The 26,964-nt window shown below is 37.6% G+C and overlaps 2 protein-coding genes across 3 annotated transcripts in view; both read left to right on the plus strand.

The window, feature by feature from the left end:
• Positions 1-12,650, plus strand: part of LOC123877050 (RNA-binding protein 24-B-like) — a 56,666-nt gene extending 44,016 nt beyond the window's left edge. The window contains exons 3-5 of the mRNA XM_045923565.1: positions 7,466-7,535; positions 10,592-10,827; positions 11,994-12,650. Coding sequence (XP_045779521.1) covers positions 7,466-7,535; positions 10,592-10,827; positions 11,994-12,124 — 437 coding nt within the window. The 3' untranslated portion in view covers positions 12,125-12,650. The remainder of the gene's footprint in view (positions 1-7,465; positions 7,536-10,591; positions 10,828-11,993) is intronic.
• Positions 12,651-19,590: 6,940 nt separating this feature from the next.
• Positions 19,591-26,471, plus strand: LOC123874949 (mediator of RNA polymerase II transcription subunit 30). Of its 2 annotated transcripts, none has more exons than XM_045920542.1 (7): positions 19,591-20,015; positions 20,710-20,825; positions 21,734-21,797; positions 22,356-22,470; positions 22,927-23,134; positions 25,427-25,558; positions 26,140-26,471. In XM_045920542.1, the coding sequence occupies exons 1-7, from the start codon at positions 19,895-19,897 to the stop codon at positions 26,233-26,235; spliced, it is 852 nt and encodes a 283-aa protein (XP_045776498.1). In that variant the 5' UTR covers positions 19,591-19,894; the 3' UTR covers positions 26,236-26,471. The 2 variants fall into 2 exon arrangements, with proteins under 2 accessions (XP_045776498.1, XP_045776507.1); XM_045920551.1 differs by having other exon boundaries at positions 22,362-22,470.
• The last annotated feature ends 493 nt before the right edge of the window (positions 26,472-26,964 follow it).

A 26,964-nucleotide genomic window follows, 5' to 3' on the forward strand; every position in this document is an offset into this window, starting at 1 on the left:
CGTTAGCATTCTTGGTTCCATTCCAGGAAGATATTATATTTTCTTATTGGAAAATAAAATTGATTTTATTGTTGGCATGTTCAAATTAAACTAGTAATCTATCAATTATTGATTTAGAAGAATAGTTTAACCAGAATTTGCTTTCTTCGCGTCTACCAATCTTGAGGTGACGAAAGGGCTGGCTCGCTTTTACTCGCAGAATACAACGCGGATATTAGCGCTCTTGTTCCATTCTAGGAAGGTATTATATTTTCTTATTGGAAAATCAAATTGTTTTTGTAGATGATATCTTCAAATTGAACTAGTGACTTTAACCAGAAACCGTTTTCTTTGCTAAGCCATGAAGATGATAAAAGTATTTGTCGTAAACTAAGAACCGTGCATGTGGTACGAGTACAAGCCGCTAATATCTTCGTCATCGTCAACGTCCACTGTTGGACATGTCTCTTGTTGGGACTTCCACACGCCATGGTCTTGTGCTGCCTGTATCCAGCGACTTTCTGGGACTCGTTTGCTATCAGCTGTCCACCTAGTGTTTGGTGTGCCCACTCTGTCCGGTGTGAGATCGCCATTTCAACACCTTGGGATCCCAACATCTATCAGTTCTTCAAACTGTGTGCCTCGCCCATTGCCCCAATAGCTTTGCAGCCAGTTGAACTATTTCGATAACTATGATTCTTCTACGAGTTTGCTTGTTTCTGATTTAATCATGTAGAGAAATTCTGAGCATAGCACTCTCCCCATCGTCCATTGAGTGACGAGCTTTCTTATGAGATTCATAACGACCATGTCTCGGATTCGTTGTCATTATGTGAGTTGTTACTTGTGGATTCGTATACTGGCAACGCACACTGTTCAAAGATCAACATGTAATAGTGATAGAATTGTTTTAGATCTTACCTTACTTTATTTGGATTAAAATTCCCGCATACCTATAATTTCTAAGTCCTTTAGTACTTACAAAAAGCACGTAGCTTTCTTCGTTGTCTTAATTATTATTTATGTACAACAGCTGGCGGGCAGAGGTTGGTTGCGCGAGGCAGTCCGTCCGGCGAACGACGCAGCTATTTATAAAACAAGAGTTGCGTCTCGTTTTGTCTTCGGCTGGCTCTTTATTTTGTCTAAATATACGCAGTTTTGGGAACGTCGCCGCCTCTGCCGCGACACCAGCGCTGGCTGCGCGCCAATAGCACATATTTTCTCGCCAGCTTTTCTTTTGTTCTACGAAGTTTCAGCTACATAGTAGCCTGACATTCTTTTCTTGTACACTTTCGCGAATCCCTACAGATTCTATGAGTTACCTACATAATATAGTACAGAAAAACTATCATTTGATAGATGTAAATACATATATTATCTCGTCTTCGTTTTCTTTCTTTTAGGTATACACAGTTTTTTAATATTTACCTTCACCACCTAATAAATAAACGCAAAAAATGTCATACAAACTCCGATTTCATTCTGTTCCGTTGCTTCTGTTCTGACTAATAAGTACATATTTCAGTACATTTATAGAAGCTATATGACACCGAACTTAGTCGAAGGTGACTAACTTACTAAGCCCGCGCACGTGTTTTCCAAAAATAATGTCTGTGTCAGGAACCGACGTATTTAAGACTAGTCAGTAAGCCTAATCATCATTAATTCTACGCCTAATATATCGTTGAAGTGATCTTATACCAAGAGACGACCTGGCAAAGGGCACATCGATGCAATGCTGATGAGTGATGTTGTGAGAGGAGAATGCAGAGATTGGAGCTAATGTGATTTCTGCTCTAGCATTTTGAAGGTTTGCGATGCTGCTGGTGCTTGCTTAACTCAAATCGTTTGCGCGTCTTGTGATCTTCCTTTGGGGTTCTAAATTAATTCTTAAAAGAAGCCGGCAGTGCATTGGTGGTAGTGCTGCAAATGTTTATGGGCGGTGCTAATCACTTTACATCATGACCCGCTGTTCGTTTGCCCCCTATTTGTACTATGAAAAAATCTTGTAAACCTTACTTTATACACCGCAATAAATGATGACAACCTTCTAACAGCTGTTCTGTTTGGCGGACATTTTAAATTTACGCAAGTAACGCGAAATCACTTTCGTCAAAAAAAGACCTGAATTACTTCTCAAGTCGCGTCTTAAGAAGTTTTACCTGCTTCAAAAAGATCAACTAGAGGCTAGAGAGCAATCAATATCATTAATCCAAGATGGTCGTACAAGTTAGAACTGGAGACAGAAGTATTTATTACTGCTAGACATCAAAGTATTCGACGTCAGTCGTAAGGCCACCGGACACGCCAACTGTCATATACGATACCCAGATTCGGTTTGGACACAAAACTGGGCCACGACTGGTCCACGTCTATTCCTGTACCGGTAAACTTGTACGACATATTGGTGTTACAATGTATATTAACAAAGCAAGCTTGCTTCTCGCGGTGCCAGGGAGATGATAATATCTACATTCGTATCATATGGAGGAGCAGATCTCATACATTATTGGGGCTTCTTGATGTAACTTTTTAACCCCCGGCCCAAAAAGAGGGGTGTCATAAGTTTGACATGTGTATCTGTGTATCTGTGTACTTATCTGTCTGTGGCATCGTAGCTCCTAAACGACTGAACCGATTTTAATTTAGTTTTTTTTGTTTGAAAGGTGGCTTGATCGAGAGTGTTTTTAGCTATAATTGAAGAAAATCAGTTCAGGCCGTTTGAAAGTTATCAGCTCTTTTCTAGTTTTCTTATAGATGTTTTTGTGTCGGGTGTTTTTTAAATTTTAAGTTATTATATGTATTTATTATTTGTAATAAATAGTGTCAGGTAATCAAAAGTGACTGCGATTATTAACTTTGCGAGGCTGTCATTTCAGGCGCCAAAAAAGTGGTCCTAACACTTACCTAATGATAACAACGATGTAAGCGTGGAACTAATAGATAATAATAAACATTTTAAGTAGCTAAATATATCTATTTTTTAGAATTAAATCTTCTAAAAAGATATTTAGTATTTAAAATGGCTACCACACAAAAAAGCTGTTTTGAGGCTGCCGTTTGTAGATAAAGTAAAGGAAAGTGCCATTGACTGAATGTCTAAAAATACGACTGGTCTATGACCGACTTTAGTAACTAGGTAAAATATCATGGTATTAGTATAACCGATTTTGCTCATCATTTCACGCTCTAGAAATGTAATATCTCTCGGACAGTAGAAAACAATTTTCCGCGTCTTTCTGTAATATTTGCTATGGCTTCCCTGGCACGTTGGCGCAAATTCTGAAATCGTAAACGGCTTTTAACGGCGTAAACAAGAAGATCGATGTTCCAACGCCTATCAAATGCTGTTTGAAAACTAGGGTTTTGCTATGAATAAAGATTCAAAATTGCCTTCCAAAATTTGCTTCTCACTGGCTCTTCTCAGTCGAGTTGCTTTTCGAATCGTAATTGCTAGATTGCTAGAGTTAGTACAGGCAGGTGGACTTGACTTTTCATAAGCAAACCAAATCAAATCAAAAACGTTTATTTTATGTAGGTCTACGAGTATTTTACAGGGGCTTATGATAAAGGATAAGTTAAGAATTTACTATCAGATCGGTGACCCTGCTGATAAAAAAACCGGTAACTAATTCAGCAAACGCAAACCTTCTCTGAACTAAACTTATCAAATGCCTATTTCACAAGCATGCGCGAAATAAAAATACTATTTTTATTATCTTACAAAAATTTGATAAAATGTCAACTTATGTTATACAGTGTTTACTAGTAGATATATTTAACCTTACATAAATAATTAGGCATGTAGAATTAGTACTATAATTACTTAATCTATTTTGGAAATTTATAAATTCGTCTATTGTCTAGAAACGCCGCGTAAACCAACTTTTAATGTTGATTTTTTTAATGTAAGTTATCTAATCACTTTTCGAATTTTATCGTATACTTATACTAAATAGAATTTATTTACTGCTCAGTTCTAAATCTGCCTCAACTTCTAAGACGACTTTATTTCTAGTCAAAATATTTATGTGGACAAAATTAAAAAAATAGTCAATAGACCGCTTTACCGGTGCCGACTGAGTCTAAAATCGTATTTCCGTGGAATCCTCACAAGCGACGTTAAGCTTCGGTGTCGGCTTTGCAGTTCGTCGACCCGGACTTGGAACTCCTGAAACCCAGCAAAAACATCCAAACAAAGCGTTATTTACTTAAACGGGACGTGTGCGGTCCGATTTTCAGGAGAGACCGTGACTAACGCAAGCTACGTAGAAAGCATCATTATTCTTGGTAATAACATCTATCCATACTAACGATTAATTTAGATCCTAAAGTGTCCGATTTCAATAGACAAAGTCTAAGAATATAATCTTATTCTAGAGGGTTATGCTACTTTTTTTGATAGAAAACTAAAGGATTCCTACAGGATTAGAAAACCCAAGTCCAAGTGACACGGAAAGTAATTCAATATTCTATTGGATGCAGTCAGATGGATAATGACTTGCTTTTTCTGCATAGTGTAATTGTTATAGGTATTCATTGATGATGGAATAAAGTGTAAAATTTTAAACTGAAGCAGTGCTAAATATTAAGGTGTCCAGAAAATAATTGTCCAAATGGTTTTAGATATCCATCGAATCCTATAAAATTGAAGGAACTGTTTTAACTTCCGTATGCTCGACGAATTACATCGTAAATGTGGTTTCTCTCCAAACATTGGTTTGCTGATTGGAGTAAAACTGGATAATTAAGGTGTTTAAAAATACGCATCGAATATTATAGAACCTCCTTTGTTCAAAGTCGAATAAAAGCTTGATTTTGAAAGTTTTTTTTAGCTGTTAATTAGGTAGATTCTTGTTTAAGGCATCAATGCGGTTGAGCCATTTAAGAAGTTCAATAGCTCAGTGATCAATGAGTGCACTGAAGTTTGGCACAAACGTCAGCTGTGGCATATTGTCCTAAGCCAAGCTTTACGCTTAGGGGCTCTTAAAAATGATGACATACAGATTCGATTTCATCACTTTCTATTTCTACATCAATCCACGGGTGTATCAACGACATTTTGTTTTATTGAAGTAAAAAATATATTGTGTAGACAATCGATTACTGTGACTAACTAGGTCACACACGGACAAAAGCGCATCGTATTTAGGCCGTGGCACAATGGTGAAGAGGAAAAAAAGAGTTTTGAATCAGATAACGTTTGTGGTGGACAGTGGTTCGACCTCGGCCGTCAAATGCCACGGCATCGATCGGTCTGCGGCCCCATCACGCGGTCTCCAACCACACGCCATCAGGCTAACCCTTTTTATTTTTAAGGGTGATTCGATTCCTGTATCGGTGTCTATGTAATTTGTTTCCGTAAAGTTGGAACTTTGAAGTTAATTTGAAATGGATAGGTTGTTACTTGTTTTCCTCATTCCTTTACCTACTAGAAAAGTTTTAAATTTGTTTTCAACCTACTAATGTAATTCTTAAATAATTTCATGCTATGCTATGGCTGTTAGAGAGGATCGGGGGTCGGCAAGTAATTTTTAGTGAGGAAGGTCCAGGAAAAAAATTGATACCTACTGCCTATTCTACGTCTTCTTGTATCCAATTCGCCATCGATCATCTACATTTTAAGGGAAACCTTTGAAAGACTGAATTCAGTCCATTCTACTACAGCAACAACTTGAGAAATCTGCAAAGTCTTGGAATCTTATAACAATTCGTTCCTAAGACCGATCTTGAAATAAATAACAATTTCGTCTGCAAGTACGCCTAACTGAAATGAAGATGAAACCTTTGAGCATTTTGGCAATGAATGTCTATGAATTTGTTAGAGATTCTTTCAAATTGTTGTAGTTTTAGGTTTATCTAGTTTAATTTTAATCTAGTTGGTACCGATGGGGCTGGCATACCTATACCTATCTCACCTATAAAAGCCTCTTAAAAATATTAGTATTAAAAAAAGGTGAATACCTATTCATATTTTTATTAATTTTTTCAAGGTAATTAGTGAAATAGTTTGCGAAATATGAGCATTGAACACCAATGTGTCAATTTTATAATGACGATTTGTATCGGTAGCCGGTATGGTTCCAAACCGAAGGTCATGCATTATCACGGTAGCCGAACCGCGACTCCATCCGGGGCCGCTCCGGACGTATTCGTGTGTAATTGTGGGGGAAATTTCACCATAACCGTCCAGCCGGACATGGGACACGCTTCTATGCCCATTAGCCATTAATCTATCGTTTGTTATCAAACGCCATATGCCATTTATTTCTATTGTCGTGCTATACTTAAAATTAATCACATCCTAAAAATTACCCAGGTACCAATATTGCTAAAAAATATCGCTCCTATATTGCTCCACAAAAAAAAATCTAATACAAGTAGTTTTCGACGCAAAAGGTTTAAGTATATTATGCTAATAACTCTTTTATCGTCAAATTGTTTCAAGAGTTTTGAATTGTCATTACAATTTTTTTTTCTTCAATCTTGTGAGTTGAGCAAAGGTTTCTCTAGTCTCTTTCCTCCTCACATCCATTTCAATTTAACTAGAGATCTATTAAGAAACAAACAGACAAAAGCAGACAAGTTCAAAGATATACCTAATATCAATCTCAGAAAGTAAGAGAGACAGGAAATACACGTTTATAGGAATTAGGAAGGAGTATTGTAAAACATCGATGAAGATATAGTAGAACATAACAAAATTAAAAGAACATTAAAAAAAAATTGCGTAGCCCTCGAAAAAACCCTAAAAAATTTATGCTCCAACGCGCAGACCATCAGCTTATTAAAATTGTATGGAACAATTAATCTACTATTTATACGATCAAAGCGGTCAGCAGATTATATCTACCGAAAATCCGAACACAGTATGAAGTTAGCTGTGTACACCTGGCTCTCTTCGCAAGTGAGTTGTAGTTAAGATGTTCTGTCAGGCATACGCGATATGTGCTTTGATGCCAACGTATAGCGAGCGTGTCGTCTTCTTGTCAAGAGCCATGTCCCTGGCTGCCGGAGCCCAGGCGGGCTAGCTCCCGAAATAGACGCGTCTCGAGCGACTTAACAATGCAATAAAAAGAAATTAACATTTCTGACGTTGCTTGCGCTAAGTTGACTCTTGTGTCATTTGGAAGTCGTCCAATACCGATGTGATATATTTTAGTTTCGAGTCCTCTCTAGCCACTTCCGTTAAGTGGGAATCGAAATAGCATCTTTTGGGAGCGCACGCGATGACAGATTATATTTTTCCTCCGAAATCATTTCAGTATCGTCCCTGTAGAGCGAGAACTCATTAAATTGAAAATGACCAAAGGAGATACGATTTACGAAGCTTCAAAGAAATGAAAAAAAAAAGTACTTAATCTTTTTTTTTGACAATAGCTATTTCTGGATTTATAGTCTTATCTCGCTTCAAGGGATGATTAAGTTCCCTGTCGCATCGCACAATTTGGGATGTGATAGTTATTTTTGGCTATGTTTGTTGCAGGATTCGGTTTGGCTGCGGCGGCGGCGGGCGTCCGTGCCGGCTACCCCACAGTATTGCCAGCGCACTATGGGTAAGTATAGACTGCTCTAGTTGCCCTTAACGCAATGTATCGCATCAATGTTCTATGGTTCAACACTTCGATATTTGCCAGCACAAGCGGCGCCGCATGCCGCTTCGAATACATCTCACGAGACAAAAATCAGACCTGATCTCAATACATGACAGGGTCTAGTAATAGGTGATAGATAACTACAGCAATATTATATTTATAAGATAGACACAGAAGAGAATCAGTTTATATACGTACTTAGTTCAATTTTATTTCTGTTAGATACTTATATTTGCATCGTCACTCAAATTATGCTCAAACACTATAGCTGATAGAAGTTTTGGTGTAACGTAGGTACGAGTAAGTGACCGAGGGTAGCGTCGCTATGCGAGTGCAACGCTGAGCTGACTTTTGTCTCGGTAGATGAGGCGGGCGGCGTCTTCGGACGGTCAGCGACGCGGCGGCCGGCGGACCACACCTAGAATAAAATATTCAAACATTTTCACATAGGTATCTATGGCAAGCGTGAGCGTGAGAGTGGATTTTTCGTTTTGGGTGTGAATTAGTCGATTGGGTTTTACATGTTTACGTTTTGAAGCTATACGTTGCATGGGCGGCGCCGGCGCGGGCCGCTCGCCAGCGCGCGGGCGCCGCCCAGGCCCTCACTATTCGCATCGTCTCGACACTCAATGTTTTTCTTTAATTTTATGTTTTATGCCGTGTTCGTGTAAGATTTTGTTGATTTGAATTGAGTTTTGTTGGTGGTGGATTTCGTTTAATACACTTACTAAGAAACAAAGTAACCGAATTTCCCTTGCAGCCTGTGGCGCGCGACCTATACTGTGATTCCTATAAACGAATACAAGTAACCACGATTCATTGTACTGGTGGATTAATTTATTAAATGTACCTTAATTTAAATAGTAAACAGAGCAGTACTTTTAAGTTTTATACGTCTATTATGTTATATAGTCTACGTTTTATGGCCAATCGTGTTTTCGTTTGTAAAACTAAATGTAGATTTTTGTGTCGAATAAAATCACAATGAAATAAATAATGGGTCACGAGTTAAAGGCTCCATTCACGTTCCGTCGATCGTAACAATCTATCACAAGTTTCAAACAAAGCTATATATAATCCTCACAATTTACGACAGTTTCATTCCGACAAATTACGGCACCAACAGTTTGTAGGATGGTTCCTATGCGTTCGCCGAAACGTGAATGGTTCTCAAGAAGGGATATTCTGTTATACTCATCGGTGGCCCAGAGCATTTTAGTTATGAGATAGTGTATAGAGTAAAGAAGCAATGTGCTCTCTCGTCTTCCACCGTCGCCGTGTCGTAACTTCGCGTGCAGTTCCATCATAGGTTATTTATTTTCTTCTTGACAAATTACACGGTACCAAAATGGTCCGCTGTCAGGGTGACGCAAGCCACCACATAAAGTTCCACCAATTAATAAATAGTTAACGTCAACCCTAATGTAAGTACAATCAAGTGAAAGCTTCTTTCGATTAATAGACTTTGTTTTCAAATACCAATTTAGTAGAAACAATGTTACCTACACAAAGTCCTTGGCTTCGATGGCCCTATGGATAATATCAACGTGGTTATTAATACTCGTAGGTGTGCATGTAAGTAATTATTTAATATTAAATTATAAAACGTAGGTTTCTAACAGATGAAATAGATAGAGGTGAATTTATTAAACTTAGTTTCTGATTGTCTTTGTAACTGTAGATGTGGCAGCTTGTGTGTCGTTTCGCCAGTTTTATAATATCTATTGCTCTGACGCGTGTTTTTTTGTATTGTAAGTTTCCTTTGAATAATATAAATTAGAACTTAATATTTAATTTATCGGGCTTCTAGGCGAGATTTTTTCCGTTCACCGTTAAAAAGCATATCAAGTGGAGACAATACAAAATCTATCCAAATATTTTGGAGTTAGTAGGTATGGTAGTTGCGAATGAGATTAGGACACCACAGGTGGGCGGCTTGGGCGGGCGGGGCCTCTCGCCGGGCGTGCACCGCGCATGCGCGCTAGTCTTGACTCCTCGTACCAAGCTAATCAAGTCCGCTATGAACTTCGATCATCCATCAATCCGTCTCTATTGACGTGTATAATGTTGGAGGAAGACAAAAGGTCGATAAATGGTGAACTGAGTAGCGTAGTCCCGGCCGGGAAAGCGACAACCCCTCGTAAATGCTGATGCAGCGTACTTGAAGCGCTCTTGAACAGACTTGACCGCCCGCCGTCATCGTAGAGGGAAATAAGCGCATTTGGCATTTTTGTCGTTTTCTCATTTTAAATTCTCCTCTCTTCAATACGTGATGTTTCTTTTAAAAACGTGTTCACAATTTCACCACTTCTCTATTTGCGGATTGCGAACGGATGTATTTTTCTCTGCCTCTATTATTTACAGAGAGGCATAGTCTTAATTATCTCGACTTTGAGAGATGTGAAGACATGTGTCCCAGCGACGGCATACGGTTATTTTGGTCGCGGCTCTGATACCGATAGCGCATTTTAACGGATTTTTTCTCAACTTTCCTGCCAATGACGCACGGCGGCGGAGCACGACAACTGCGTATCGCATACTTGCATAATACATAACCGTTCGATGTCTACTAACATAACAAGACTATATAGATGCTCGTACCTAAGGCTGCAAATGGGGCTAGGTACTTATTGCGTGTGATGACAGTTTTAAGAAGTGTTTCGTTTTGCAAGGATGGCCTTTCACGGTTGCTGTACATCTAAACAGCCTTGTACACATTGGACCAATGCACTCGGCGAATGCACTTTACGAATATGGACACTGTACGTTTGCATCTTATGGCGCATTGCCGTCATTAGTGTGTTTTTATACAAAATATTAAAGGATCTTGGACAAATTCGCTACGTTTACAGTTAGACCAGAACTCGTTGAAGGCATTGGGCCATTGTGCTCAAGCTAAGCACCGTGAGTGGCCATAGCGGGGTCAGGCATCGAACGGTCGAGATTTCTGCTCGAGCGTTTGACGCCTGTTGTACTTAGTCCGACATCTAAGATAAATGGTCGGTATTGATCGGCAGGTTGTCCCCCGGCTACGTGTACGGGACCCCTAGTTACATGCAGACCGTAGGGGGTGTGGGGGCCGGCGTGGGGACCGGCGCAGGGGGCCTAGTACAGATTCCCCAGATACAGCACGCGGCCGCGATGGCTGCTGCGAACCACCTGTACGAATACCAGGCCGCTGCAGCACAGGGCGCTGCGGCATATCAGCAACAGTATGCTGCAGCTGGATTCGATCCTTACGCTACTGCTGCAGGTTTGTATATAGTTTTGTATGTACATAGATGATACTGGCTTTATTGAACTAGTAAGAATAGGTAGATACAGGTATTAACCTTGAGTCAATGAATTTCAAACACAGAACTAAAACTTATTCGGTGGATTCAAATTGCAAAAAGTTAGGTACGAGTAGGCTCATGAATAGTTATAACTTATTAGTCGCGTGGTCCCGTTTATTATCGCTGATAACTGTTATCCTTAGTTAATGAGTGCATTCGACATTGATAATATTTTTGATAGCATAGTTTTTAATGTTTTCATGTCAACTCACATTAGTAAGCTATTACCTACTAGGTAGTCTGTCCCAGTCTAACTCGTAACTTTTCAGTCGTGTAAGAAGCAAGAACCAAACGGCTGGAAAACGACTATTCTTTGTGAAATCCTTGACAAACGCTTAGTTGATTGATTAATTCCAATGAGTTTCCATTCATTTTAATCATCATGAAACGCACTTTCTGTAGGTATAACTTTGATAGTTGTAAGTTTTATAATTTTTGAGAAAATTGTATCAGAGTTCCAAGTTAGCGGGTGCCCCGTTTTATTTCCAGTCCAGTGTTCATACTGCTGCTAAAAATCGTAACTCTTCCTTTTGGCTTTGCCATAGTCAGGGAAAAAGGCCTTATCGCCAAATTGCGATCTCTTCGAAACAACCTACCATGTGTGCCATGGACACCGTACCATGTCTTCAATGTTATTCTATCGTCATGAATAATCCATACTATGGATAGTATGGATACTAATATTATAAATGCGAAAGTGTGTCTGTCTGTCTGTCTGTCTTTTCACGGTCCAACAACTGTTGGACCGTGGTTAAACTTAACCGATTCTGATGAAATTTGGTAAAGGGTTAGCTTATATCCCGGGGACGGAGATAGGCTACTTTTTATCCCAGAAAATCAATGAGTTCCCGCGGGATTCCTAAAAACACATCCGCTTAACCGATTTGTATGAAATTTGGTACCGAGGTAGCTTGCGTCCCTGTAATTGACATAATATAGGCATTTTATCCTGGAAAATCAAACAGTTCCCAAGGAATCTTTAAAATTCTAAATCCACGCGGACCAAGTCACGGGTATCCTCTAGTAGTTAATGTCATAAGAAGAATAAGTCAGTGTCCTCTAGAAGAGTCTTCTGTTCCAGCAGCAGCGGCCGCGGCGGCGAGCGGAGCTGGCTACATGTCTCAGTACTACGCGCTGCCAGGCGGCGGAGTGCAAGGACCACTGTTGCCGCCGCTAGCGTACCCGCCGCAGCTTCAGGAAGCGCGCATGCAGTAAACAGTCGGACCCAAAGTGTGGCTACATGACTAACGGCCAAAATTAAAATCAATCTATCTTTAACTTGTCGATAACTTACTTAACAACGCTGTTATACTTGTATGTCAAAAAGACTTTGACGAATAACAACATTGCTAAGTAACTTATCGACAGATTATAGATAGATTGATTTTTAATTTTGGTCGTAAATTGACAATCCTATCTGTAATCTGTCGATAAGTCACTTAACAAAGTTGTTGATTGTCATGAAATTTTTTGGCATACGTACAATAACTTTGTAAAGTAACTTACCTACAGATTATAGATAGTTTGATTAATTAATTATTAATTATTTTGATCGTTTATCGATGGCGTAACTAAGCTACGCATCGACTAACGATTTTCATCATTACTAAAAAATACTGGAACCCCTGTTCAGATATCGACGGACCGACGCGGACGTCCAGTGCTGTCCATAGATTTTTTAAAATAGAGATTCCTTGTTGCATATGAAAGCGGCGCAGCGCACACTAAACGCAACTTTTTTTTAAAGAATATTAGTCATTTTAATCATGACTTACATTCCCTCCAACTAAGCGTAAAGCTTGTGCTAGGAGTAGGAGTAGGTAGAGCAACGGGCGGGGTTTGAACGCAACGGGTGGGGTTTGAACCGTGTCGACCTGTCGGATTTCAGTCCGTTCCTATAACCGTTGAGCTATTGAGGCTTTTAAAAACGTTGACTTGATACCATTGAATAGATAAACAAGAATTATTATAATTATGAATTTTTTCAGTGGTTGTTGCAAAAATCGGCGTAGCGGAAGGAAATTGGCGCAATGCAAAAAAACAAAGTTTGAATGATGACATGCTCTCAAGCGGTAGAAATCACGTCGCGCCCCTTTTGGCGCGTCAAAGAACCCTAAAAATCTGTGCATTTCCTCAAATTGATTGCCGGTCACAATGCCATGTTACACAGTTGATTCAGGTGAACTAAACAACCTAGTACATTGTATTTCAACAGTAGGTTTACGGATTCTGTTTGTCGTACGAAGCAAGTTATGCTGAGTTCATATGCACCAAGGAAACCTTTAAAGGATTACCACAGTTTACGGTCTCATGCCGCTTATGTCCAGTGGGTTCCTTTTGTCTAGTTGGAAAAATATATATGCAAAATGAAAAATAACCAAAATCATGAAGCCACATCTTATAAGGCCGCGGTATTTTTGTAAGATCCCGATTATACTAGCGTTTGTCAGTGTCGTCGATAAAAACTTCTACGGTAGACAAAGGCTAGTAACGCAAAGTCTAATATGATTTTAGCCTAAAATGTGATGAAGAAGAGTTAATTATTGTGAAAAAGGAATGCTTGTCGTCCTCAATGAAGCTGCGACACATTACTGTGTTGTTGTGTGTTGCAATGCAATCTGTGGCGAAAATCGATTTGAGCGCACCTCAATAGCAATACTTTTGTCGCGTTCTGTCGCGTCACAACAGTTCACAACACAGTGACGTATGTCAGTGGCTTAATAATGATAACGCGAATGGTTTCGTTACCGCATTAAACCAAATACAACCTATCGTTACAATTATATGTATCAACCAAATATAATAAATAAATGACCAAAGCTCTAAGCTTTTACGTTAGATTTAAGATATGATGAGGGTACATGAAATATGCGGATCGGTGAAGGGATTAGGAAATTTAGTAAGTGAAATCTTACATAGTTACATTTCATTTATGAGTAAGATATTGATATCTAGACGTAGCGTATCTGGAGGCAGTGAAAATTAAATTGACTGTTTTTAGCAATCAAATCGCATTACAAAATTACGTGACTTTAGTATGATTGTCGCATTAATTTGTAAACTGCATTTGTCGCGGTGTCGCTAAAATTTACTAGGGTCTAAAATCTTCAATACATTTTTCCCTTTCATGTCACCATTATTAGATATCGTTGGAAACAGGTGATGAAGATAGATGAGTAATTTCTGATTATTAGTGTCTATATACCTACGCGCATATTAAATTATAATTAAATAGCTTGCGCACATCTAAGCGGATCGCCAAGCAAGCTAAATTTAATACTTACTATATTTATTTAATTAAATTATACTTTTTTAATTTTTCATCTTCAATGAATATATTTTTCAATAATTAGTCTAGATAATCACTCTCATACAGTCATACTTCTTCACCTAGAATGCTTCTAATTTTCATATATGATGTCAGTTATATTTGGCGTCCTAAAACTATCTTTCTCCTATTTGTGTTACTCTCACACCTCTTCTAGAATTTTTCTAATGTTTCCTTCCCTAAATAGTTAAAACTTATCATGTTGGTGTAGCATATCTACGCATACCACGTACGTACCTACATTTTGTGTCTTAACCATGCTCCACGCTGTGATGTGCGCAAGCTTTATTATAATTTACAATACGTAGCCAATAGCTATGTAACGATAATCTTGCCTCAATATTTCAACTTCCTAATATTACACCTATTTTTTTACCTAAAATGTATTTCTTAGAACTACAGCTAGGTACATTTAAAACTTATTATAATCGTAATCATACATAATTTCTTAGACTAAAGCAAAGAGCTGTCGGATGACAATAATTTAAAAAATTTATTGCTCATAGCGTAAGGTTTTCTAAATCAGCAGAAAATCTCAGGCAGCTTTTAAGTTTTTTGTTTAATTAAAATGTGAGTTTTTGTTTGTAAACTGGTACTTAATAAAAAGTTTTTCATACTTACTTCCAGATATACATCTTCCTTTGTTTTTTATCATATTTTTTTTGTATATATGTTTAAATCTTATACGTGATTTTACGTCTGAGTAAAAGTAAGAGGGGTTGGACACAGACTAAATTATTTTTTGTTATAGTAAGCTTTGCCATACTTAGGTATTTCTGGGTTTTCCATTCTTTACTATACGTAGTCAATTTACATAGCCTATATACCTAGAATACCTATATTATATGTTTAAATGCTGTAAAAAATATCTTCAACACTTACCTACCTCTTGTTACGTTAATCGGAAACTAAAAAACGTAAATATTCTAAAAGATAATTTTAAAAGCTCACATTATCAAAATTTTTAAACCAAACTTGTTTAGAAATAGAGTTCGGCATTGTATACCTACTTAGGTAACCTAACGAAAATGTGTAAAATCACGTGAAAAAGAGTTCGTAGGCAAATGTATGAGTAAATAGGCGAAAGTTACTATGTTATAATAATATTAGCTTTTATAGGTCTGTATTATCGTGTCCATATTGCTCAATACGTCCTAAGATGGACTCGGTTTAGCTTAAGGTTAGAGGAGAGCAATAAGGGGCTTATGTATTAGTTAAGATAAGTAAATATATTTGGATGTAAAATCGGATATAGTCACATAGTCGTATATGTCCGACTATAGTTTTGGACAACATGATCCTCAAAAGTCAAAAAAGATTCCAACTTTTTTCAAATACGTAACTTCATTTCAGTCAATAATACCTTTACACTTAATACCTATATACATAGGCAATTAGGATGTCTATTATATTTAGTTGTCCAAGTCCTGTAGGTAAGTCCTAGTGAAAATCATATTTATTTGGCTGTCTTATATAATGACATATCTCAATAATGTGCACACAATAATTTTATAGTATATTATGTTGCGACATTTGTATATCCGATTTTATATTTCAATACGTACACCAATCACGATAACTTAAATTCTAAGTAAATATACTTATACTTATTAATGTAAAACACACATATTTCTTATACATATTATAATAAATGATACGCCGTCGTAAAATTACTTTGTTCTCCAAAGCGGTATAGGGTACTTACTATAACTAGTTAGAATAAAGAATTACTAGTCCATGTAATGTTAATGAGTATTGACTTCCGCTGGCCGCTCTGTTACTAAAATTACCTTAAAAATATATTCAAATGCTTCTATGGGTAAACTGTTTCACTGAGATGGCTTGTGAGATAGGGCCCGGAAAGGTGACAGTTGACGTAAAAATCAAGAAATTCAATATAGCTGTCTCTCTCTCTCTCGTAACTTGCACCCTACCCCACGAGCCATCTCAATCAAGCAGCACATCTATACATAAAATCTTTACTAATTAACTGATAACAATTATTGGAAAAAGTTGCCTTGAGTAGACAGATATAACTATAGCTGATACACCTATTTTTTCCTAAATAATCTGTTTCTTCCTTAAATAAACATAATTGATACATTCCGGCTAAACTCAAAATTGCACTTTTCAGGACTAAAAAAATAATAAAAACGTAGCTACATCGTAAATCGTGGGATACCTTTAGTATTGTATAATGATAATGGCACATAATTCTTTGGCAATTTTGTTAAGGTTGCAGATTTATTGCTAAACAAGTAACACTAATTAACGGTTGATCCTTTTACTTGTATAAACTAGATTAATCAGAATAATAGTAAATAAAAATAGTTATGCAGGAGTCTGTTTTCTATATCTGATCTGTCTATTTTCAGGACATGCCTAACCAACCAACCGCCTGCCCCTATATTTAGTCTATCTGTAATATGTTAATAAATTACTTAGTAACGTTGTTATTTGTCAAAAAATACTGTTTTTGACAAAATATAATAACGTTGCTAAGTAGCTTATCGACAGATTATGGATAGATTGAATATAGCAACGGGCGGTAAACAGTTTCGGCCGGCGTCGTAGTACAAGCTAAGGGCAGTAGAGATACTTCGTAATTAAAACGATAAGTAAAGAAACGTAGCGTGTAAGTTTAATTTTAGTTATTATAATATGCTGTTATTCGTAATTTATTTTGTTGATATTTGTAAATCTACATGTTGATAACTATTTATTATGTGGAAGAGTAATAAAAATTGTTGAATATTTATTGAGCGGATCGAATCTCTTATCATGGCAGTGTCTCAGCTAAAAACCACGGTTCGGTCCAATATATTGAAATATACACACCGTAATTTTAAGTAGAATATTATATAAGATATGTACCAAAAAAAACATGTACCATGTAAGCCATAATACGTGGCCATCTTGCCTTAATATAGACACAATATTGTTTAAATATATCTATATATATATTCTAATCGAAAGCATAGAGAAGGTAGGTCTATACATTGATAGTAAAGGAATCTGCTATTGTAAACTGTCTCTCTAAGATCATTAAACATATCTAGAGTTTAAAAAAAATAGGTACATTGAAAATTCATAGGTTCAAACCTCTGTTAGGTATAGCGAATTTGCGAGCATAATATGCTGATACTAAATAAATTATACATATTATACTATAATAATATATTATGTTTGTGACACATCATAACATCAGTTGTATAAAAATTAAGATATCATTATACAGTCCATGATAGTGCATTTCATTCACAGTAATATTTAAGCACAATTTATTTATGTACCTACTTATTACTTATATAAAAATGTGAATTCATAATAAATACCTAATAATTGTTATGAATAATTTAAAATTATACTATACTGTACTTAAATTTAGGATAAACTAAAATGGAAGATAATTTTATAAGGTAAAACTGATGTGTTTTATTTTTTCATCCTCTCATCCAAACCAATTGGCTAGGTACTTATTTAGTGTAACTTATGGTACACTGAAATAATTCTACTAAGTCAACAAACACACGTAGGATAGGGTAATTGTCCATATTAATGCTCATCTATACCTACTTCTGACTGACTGACATACCAACCGAGATTTTGCGTGCAGTTTGTCTCTAATGTAGGTAGATCTCATTGAAAGGAATAAGGATTTTCAGGAACTCCACCCGAGTGAAACCCGGTGAGCCAGGAAGGACGGTGATAGCCTAGTGGTTAACGCGTTGGTCTCCTATTCGGGAGGTCGGGAGTTAGATCTCGGGCACGCACCTCTAACTTTTCAGTTACATATCCTAAATCGGTGAAGGAAAACATCGTAAGGAAACGTCTAGGCTTGAGAGTTTTTCTTGACAAATAACAACGTTGAAGCTCTGCTCAACATGTATGATTTATCGTGCAAAATATCTAACAAAATGACCGAGTACGGAACCCTCGGCGCGCGAGTCCAACTCGCATTTGGCCGGTTTTTTACCATACCCTTACAAGGTCTCATAACGTGTAATGTATCTACATGGGAAATGCAAAATAAAATTATGAATATTATCTAGTTCAATAGGTAGGTACCTACCTACAATCCTATCTAGATCAATAGGTACCTATCTACCTACTCATAGTCATAAACGCCAACATTTGTTGTTCTTGTTCAACTATTATTATAATAGTCTCTTCTTGCTCTATTTAATAAACATGTTAGTAAAGAAACAAGTAGGTCGGAACGGAAGAATTTTCGTCGTCAATTTGGCTGCTTTCCAGATTAAAATGACTGCGTAAAATTGTCTTCCGAAATCAATGAGGTCATCGAAATTTTAATAGAAACTTATTAGCTTCAGCGACTCGTTAACGAAGGGTTATAAATATATTAACTATAATGGATTAATTTTATGAGCATCATCAGCAACATTATCACGGGTCTCTCCTCTGAATGGTTTAGGCCAAAGTCTACTACGCTAACCAAGTGTGGATTGGCAGACTTCAAGTTGCGTCACAGTCACACACCTTTTTTATGATGTAGGTAAACTTTGTTGTTTTTAAAATTAGTGTTGCTGGTTGTTTTTTAAAATAAAATACTGGGACCAGTGTATTCAAAGTAGAATTTTTAGGTATGTACCTACGCGATACGAAAAGCCTACTATCCAGAGCTGTTAATACTATGACAGTAAAAAAATAAATTATCTATGTTATTGTAGCATGTCATCTGTGATGTGTGGTCTTTGGGTCTTGACATGTATGTCACCGATATGTCATGTCTGTCAAATCAGGGTGACCAGATTTAGCATGATCCTACTAATTTAGCAGGATATAGCCTCTAACTTAGCAAATTTTCCCACAGGCTAGAAAAATTGGCAGTTATAACAGTATTAAGTATCAATCAAATAGATATATAATAAATTATAATAAAGCAGAAAATTATGCAATTATAAATTTTTATTAGAAAAACACTACGAAAACATTATCGTTCCTTAGTGAAGAAGGATTCAATGTTTTTCGTCTTGGCCTTCAAGAGCTAAGGAGTTTCAAATCTTCAGCATGTAAATATTAAATAATTAGTTTCACGTCATTTTATTTTATAAAATTGTGTCTTTACCAGACAAACACAATATATGCTAGATATTCCAGACAGTTATAGCTAACTTAGTGAAGGAATTGCCTAGTTAGACCTATCTATAAATTATTTTTTCCTAGGATAAGAGTTTTTACTTCATTACGTTTCTAAAATATAAGTTAATTTGTTAGCAATCTTAGAAAGAGTTTGGCAAATTATGGCAGTTTTTAAGCAGCTCGCAGAATCAGCAAATTAAATCTGGCCACATTTTGTGAAATGTCAACGTTCTACTGTCAAATGCCAATATCAATTTGTCAAGTCGTCGAAAGTTGGAAATTGCTGATTGCTCATTGCTGGAACTTGGAAACCGGGAACTAATGGGAAATGTGTACCTAAAATTTTAATTATTTGCGTTTTATTTGTGAAAAAATAAAATAAGATCTAAAATTTCTGATATTACTAAAGTAAATATTGACCATAGTTTTAAATAAGGGAGTAATTTTATGTTTCAGTGTAAAGCGTTGTAGTTGTAAACAAAGCGGCTTACTGATCAACATAAACAGATAACTGTGATGTTTTTATTATAATAAATCAAGTAATAAAACACAAAATGGCTGGTCAAGGACATCAGTTTCCTGGAAACTTCCAGGGTAACGCAGGCCCCATGAGATCGGGTTTCGGCGGCGGGCCTATGGGCGGCCAAATGCAGTCCATGCCTAACCAATTAACCGGTAAGTCGATCAAATCCTCCAGAGGTCCTTTAGACTATAGGTTCAAGGTTTTGTTTTCAGTTTTGCAACGGTCATAGCTGTGACTTATGGACAATGTATTGTATAATGTGATAACATTTGCATGACAAAATATATCTGGATATATCTCTGCTCATTTCATTGTTTATCATTTATGTTTTTTTTTTTTTTTTAAAAGAATACTAGCCATGCTAATCATGACTAATACTCCCCTTTCCCCTCCAATTAAGCGTAAAGCTTGTGCCAGGAGTGGGTACGACAATAGTGCAACGGGTGGGATTTGAACTGCCGACCTTTCGGAATTCAGTCCGCTCCTCAACCGTTGAGCTATCGAGGCTCAATTTGGCCTATAAGTGTCTAATAGACCTCATCAAATAGACACTAAGTTGCGGGCATCATCAAGTTGATTACAACTAACTATATGATGCCCCAGACTTTGTTATTTGTGTGGATTTAATTTTTTAAGTCCCATGAAAACTTAGATTTTGTGCAGCCTATTATTATACTTAACTCACTCTGTTTGTAAATACAACAACTAATATTGAGCTTGTTCTTTAAATAAGTATAAAACTTGTACAATGAAAGGAAAGCGAAATGTTAGTTAATTTCTTAAATAAATTTTATTAGAGAATTTTGAAGATGAAATGAATACTTATCTTTATTTGTATAATTCCAGGTGTGATGGGTGGACCAATGGGTAACCCTGGAATGGTGGGGATGGGCAACCAAATGGTACCACCATATGGAGCCACCATGCAAGGACAAATGGCCACCATGGGGATGGGTGGGCAGGTGAGAAAATAGTTTTTATTAGTTCTTTTTCTGTACTGGGTTTATTTTTTGCACTTCATTGTACATAAGACCACTGGTAAAATTCTGTCAGACGACTCCAGCCTCAATCCATGCCATTACCCAGGTAAAACGTTTGGTTGTTAATAAGTGATTTCAATAGTAACTTATCAAACTATGCTCTACAAGAAGACTAACTAAACAGTATTGTGGATGGTAGCTCATTTTATGTGAAATTTTACACATGTGTACTAAATCACATTTTTACCCATTACACATCAGCACAAATGTAAAAAAAAAAAACAATACATCTGTGGGGGTGTTCAATGGGGTTATCTAAAAGGGACTATAAACAATCCATACAAATCCATATTTCTCCATAATGCATACTAATATTATAAACTAGATGATGCCCACAACTTTGTCTCTGCAGATTTATATTTAAAAAACTGGGGTGAACTCTTGGATTTCACAACAAAAAAACTTGCCTATGATAATTTCCCATGTGCAAGCTACCTCAGTAGTCTGTACCAAACATATAAATTGGTCAAACAGTTTGAAGCTTCAAGAATCCTGTAGACTACTTTATAAATTTTAAAACCGAAATCTTTGTGCAAAGTTGTGAGCATCATCTGCCTGGAACATCCTGAGGATAGACATAGATACTTTCTGTCCTAGAAAATCAAAAGAGCTCCCATGGGATTTATAAAATCCGAAATCCATGCAGACAAATTCGCTGCCATCATAATGTTCAATAATTAAGAACTACTTATGTACTTTCAAGGTACTGGCATCAAACAAGGAGTTCTTATACTTTCACTTAGTTGGTCTGTCTGTCTGTTTGTCTGTCTATATGTTACAGCTGTATAATTTAATTGAAGGTAAATAAAACAATCCTCTATTTTATTCAGGGAATGGGTGTGGGTGTGGGTGCAGGGCCGGGAGGACTTGGCCCCCAGGCGGTGCAGCAACCAGGTGGGTGTTACAATATTCATTTATGCTACAAGTGCAACATGATGAAAATTACAGTGGAAGCGCGAATTTTAATAGCCAAGCTGAAGGCGAAGGTGAAGGCAAGCACCGCACATGGCTCATACAAGGTTTTACCATATATTTATGAGTAAAAACAGTAGAAAACTTAAATCTGTACATCTATACTTCATCAAATGACCTTGGCATTTTACCGAATTTGTTTTGACGACCTCCCTGGCGCATACTCGGTATAGTTATCTTACATTGAAAATTAAAACACATTTTAACTTTTTTTTTGTGATGTGACCAAAGGTTTTTGGATTTTTTTGCTTTATTTGTGCTAAAAGACCTAACTACCTGCCAAATTTCACGATTCTAAGTCAACGGGAAGTACCCTATAGGTTTCCTTGACAGACACGACAGATGGACAGACAGACGGACAACAAAGTAATAAAAGACAAAAAAATCCATAAGTGTTCAGTTTTGCCTTTTGGGGTACAGAACCTTCAAAATTAGTTCACTATTGTGATGATGATCCTAAATACTTGCCTATCATATAACTTTCAGGAGTGATGCAGGCGGCGGGGTCCGTGCAAGCCGCAGCGGCGGCGCCGCCCTCCGCGCCCGCGTCGCATCCCCCTCAGAATAAGGAGTTCAATACTGCCTCGTTGTGCAAGTGTGTACGCACTGTTATTACTTTGTATAAGTTGCTCCTTTTCACAGTTGTAAGGTTTGCGGCTATATGGTCCTGGGTTTGGTTTCTTTTTTAAATTTATTAATTTATAAATTCGTGTTGGTGTTCGTGCTGTGGCTACTTACCGAATGTCAAACGATTTAGCATTCCGATACGCTTTTGCAGGGAAACAGATTTAGGTTACAAGTCCATAGCTGTAGGCAGCAGAAGCAGGCAATATTACTGGTTTCTATCATTAGCTAGCGACATGTCTAGAACTGTTGTGTGTCAGGTTGGCTACGAACTTGCCCCTTTACACTGCACTACTAGTCATTACCCATCGTCATCACTTACCACGAGATTTGATGTAGATTCACTTGACAATTTCAAAAGCACTTGTAACAGTTTATTTGAATAAAATTCAATCTATTTCTTTAAAGTATCACTATCAATTTCCAGGTTCGGCCAAGAAACAGTACAAGACATAGTGAGCAGAACACAAGATGTGTTTCAAACCCTGAAAGCCATACAGCCTCCGAACGGCACGCAGCACGGTGAAAACGCTAGCAACGACAAGAAGGCCAAAATGCAGGAACAGCTGAGGACTATACGATTGCTGTTCAAACGACTCAGGCTGATATATGAGAAGTGTAACGAGACTTGTCAGGTATCTAACTTCATAAATGGGTCTGGCTATTGATTTTAGTAAAGAATTCTCACGATAGTGCGGCAGGGCTGATGTAGGAGGCAGCTAGATTGGAGCAATCCAAGGTGGTCCCTACACATGGGTCTGCGCTCATATCGGATATCCGTTCCTGCCGGCTGGTCTAGGATCGGACCTAGAACGATCTACACACGACATGTTTGCGGGGCAATCTAGGATCTTCCCCACTTACACTCTAAATCGGCCCTACCGCAATGTCGTGAGTAGAATGCTTAAGACATATCAAAATGACCCAGTTACAAGAAAATCGTTTGTGGTGTTTTCAATTTTAATGTTTTCAAAAATGTGAGATAATGAAGACCAAAGTGCTTTTTCGCTCGAAATTTTTGCCAGAATCACAAATGGTGAAGTTACGACTGAGTGGCGTCGTATTTCTTGCTTCTTATACACTTTTTAAGCCTCAACCTCAAGCTTAAATAATGCCAGCGTCTGAGTGGGCTTAGGTTTTTTAGGTTTTTTCCAGGATAAAAAGTAGGCTATCCGTTTCTGGGATACAAGCCATTGCTGTATAAACTATATGATGACCGCGACTTTGTCCGCGTCGATTAAGGTTTTTGAAAAACCTGTGGGAACTTTTTGATTTTTCGGGATAAAAGTAGCTGTTCCAGAATGCAAGCTATCGCTGTATTATTTTGTAGTTTGCACCTATGACCACAACAATAACATGATACTATGAATTATAATTAATATTGTATTTTATATTTTGAAACTATAAAATACAGAAATTTAATAATTTTTATACAAAAAAAAAAAAAGGAAAAAAGGCAATTATCGATTTTTCTTTTCCCCGCCCTAGGTTCGAACGCATGCTATAATGTTGATAAAGTAGATTATTTTCGTGAGTTACTTCGACTGGGAGCGTGGCGTCTCCTGTAATCCGGCTACTCGGAGGTCGGGTTCGGAGGATGGTTTGAGGTCGGGAGTCCTGATGCTGAGTGGCTCATGTTGACTGGACGTCCACACTAAGCCCGGTATTAATATGGACCCCCCGGAGGAGTCTGGGGGGTGCAGGTTAACTAAGGAGGGGCGAACCGGGCCAGGGGGGAAACCCAGCAGCCAAAAGTCCCCGTATCGGGCAGTAGTGGGATAGCGGCCGGGAGTGAGTGCTCAGTAACAGCCTGACCAATACAATCAGACCCGATCCTTTTGCCACTCAAACAAAAAAACAGCGATTCTTCATTCGGCAAAAATATAAATTCTATTGATTCCCTACTAGATGATGCCCGCGACTTCGTCCACGTGGATTTAAGTTTTTTATATTCTGTGTGAAGTCTTGATTTTCCGGGACAAAATAGCCTGCTTTCCCCAGCATACAAACTATTTCTATACTTTTATCAAAATCGGTTAAACAGATGGGCCGTGAAAAGCTAGCAGACAGAAAAACAGCACACTTTCGCATTGATATATTAGTAAGTATGGAAAAGCTAAATGAATCGTTAGAACATCATCACATTATCATCTGAATATTAGAACATCCCTTATATTATAGACTACATGGGTACAAAAGGACTCTGACCTTGAAACTGCGCGATGGTGACAATCGATCTATTTGATGGTGCGTAGCGAGGCGCGCCAGTGAGGGTGTGTACCACCGCACTATTAGTTCGCCAGTCAACTAGTGCTCCCAGCGTTGTAAGAAAGAAACCATGTAACAAACACATCCTCTCCATTATTATCTAGAGGTATTTTTACCTGACACCTTCTGTATTTGCTTGTTTCATACAGTGACGGATTAAGACTACTTGATGCCCTAAGCAATCCATGCCTGTGGGCCCCCCTATCCGTATGTCAAATAGAATCGGTCTTTAATTAAACCTTTACCGCCTAAAAACATTAGTTTTTTGTAAAATAAGAAGCTGAGATGTAACGTACTTTAGAAGTGGAGTAGGTGCGACAACAATAAAAACCAAAGCATAATTTATTTACTTATTGAAATGCGCCTTGCGGCTTTTGGGGGCATTCGAATTGTCGAATGCATAAGCGGGCAGCGAGTGGGCTAGCGGGAGTGGGGTTATGACTAGGACGGACTCTAATCTCTATGTCAACCTAAAACGCGCGAATTTTCAAATTAGTCCTAGAAACTTTTTTTTGGTGTGGTTTTTGGTGACGTGAAAGTGAGACGTGATGCCCTAAGGACGTATTATTTTTTTGTGCTCCTTCTGGTGCCCCCTCAGACGTGATGCCCTAGGCAATTGCTTAATTTGATTAAGGGTTAATCCGTCACTGGTTTCATAGGGGATGGAATACACACACATGGAAAGTCTGATCCCGCTCAAAGACGAAGCGGATAACAAGGCGCTGGACGAGCGACGCAACACAGAGTCCTACAGGTTGGCGCTGGAAGAGAACCGGGAGTTGACTGAACAGGTATTTCTACTTTTTTTGACTGACTTTACGGTTCTGATGACCTTTGGGTTCTATGGGTCTCGGGGTCCTATGAGTTCTAGCCCTTTTGAGCCTAGGTATCTCTACTGAGTGTAAACTAATCGAAATTGTAACTTCTAAGATAGAAGAGATCTCTCATTCTCAATACTTGCTAGATGATTCCCGTGACTTAATCCATTTAAGTTTTGGTTTTTTAAAAATCCAGTGGGAATTCTTTAATTTTCTGAGATATAAAGTAACCTATATCCGTCTCTGGGGTGCAAGTTATCTCTGTATTAAACAGAAAATACCCACAACTTCTTTAGCATAAATTTAGGTTTTTTAAATCCTGTGGGAACGCTTTGATTTTCCAGGATAAAAGTAGCCTTTTTCTTCCATGGGAGCAAACTATCTCTGTACCAATTTTCGTACCTCTGAAGAGTAACTATTATGGATCAAACCCAGACCCCTGCAGATTAGGAGGCCAAAATCTTAGTGACCACTAAGTTATCTCCACTAATAGTTACATATCTAACTCTTGATTTGACAGAATTTATTGGCCTAACGTATTTTTTATTTTACAGGTGGTACTGAAAAACAAGCAGCTGAAGGAAGTGATAACGAATCTCAGGACTATTATATGGGAGATAAACGTTATGTTAACTATGAGAAGATCGTAAAATATTGTAGATAAATAAAAATTGTATAGTGATGTGTTTGTGCAGGAGTTATAGTGAATGCTCGCACTGCAAAATTTCACCGAGCCATTTTTCTCAGAATTCTGTGACATGGAAAGTGTATGAAGCTGCACGCTCCCGCGAAATGAATACGTGTAAAAATTCTCTTAACAAAATCTATGCAGAAGCAAAACTTCAAGCAGAATTAACGGCACTGCGGCGCGTTTGTGCACTATCAAAAGGTAAACACTAACAAAAATTGTGAGAAATTTTGTTCTGATATGTTATTCTGTTGTAACTTTTATTAGTTTTTAATGTTAAATAAATATATTTTTTTGTATTTCTGATGTACTTCTTTGATCTATAAATGAAATGGTTATTATTATGAGATTTGAACGCTATAACTATAGTACGCGATAGGATTAAATGCAATCGGGGAGGGAACCCCTCGCACACCCGCACATCCCCCGCGCTCATCCGATGCGACCGAGCGCGTGAGACGTGCGGGTGTACGGGGCGTTCCCCCGCATCGTACCCCGATTGCCATCTCAACCTGTCGCGGACCATATGTCAAGTTATAAATAAGTATAGAAATCGCTCAGTACAAAAACTGCGAACTTTTAGGTCTGATTCATTTAACATTACTAAAGGTCGATGTAAAAAAATAATTCTGAAAATTCATTAAGATTACATTATCACTTGTTATTACTTATTAGAGTTATAAAGTATACT

The sequence above is a fragment of the Maniola jurtina genome, chromosome 2, assembly GCF_905333055.1.
Source record: "Maniola jurtina chromosome 2, ilManJurt1.1, whole genome shotgun sequence".
Classification (NCBI taxonomy): domain Eukaryota; kingdom Metazoa; phylum Arthropoda; class Insecta; order Lepidoptera; family Nymphalidae; genus Maniola; species Maniola jurtina.

What these genes read in the sequence shown, in the direction of transcription:
- LOC123874949 (XM_045920542.1), top strand. Translation starts at nt 19,895, where the DNA reads ATGGCTGGTCAAGGACATCAGTTTCCTGGAAACTTCCAGGGTAACGCA. An exon ending in AATACTGCCTCGTTGTGCAA is followed by an intron (nt 22,471 to 22,926) that starts GTGTGTACGCAC and finishes ATCAATTTCCAG; the next exon opens with GTTCGGCCAAGAAACAGTAC. An exon ending in AGTGTAACGAGACTTGTCAG is followed by an intron (nt 23,135 to 25,426) that starts GTATCTAACTTC and finishes CTGGTTTCATAG; the next exon opens with GGGATGGAATACACACACAT.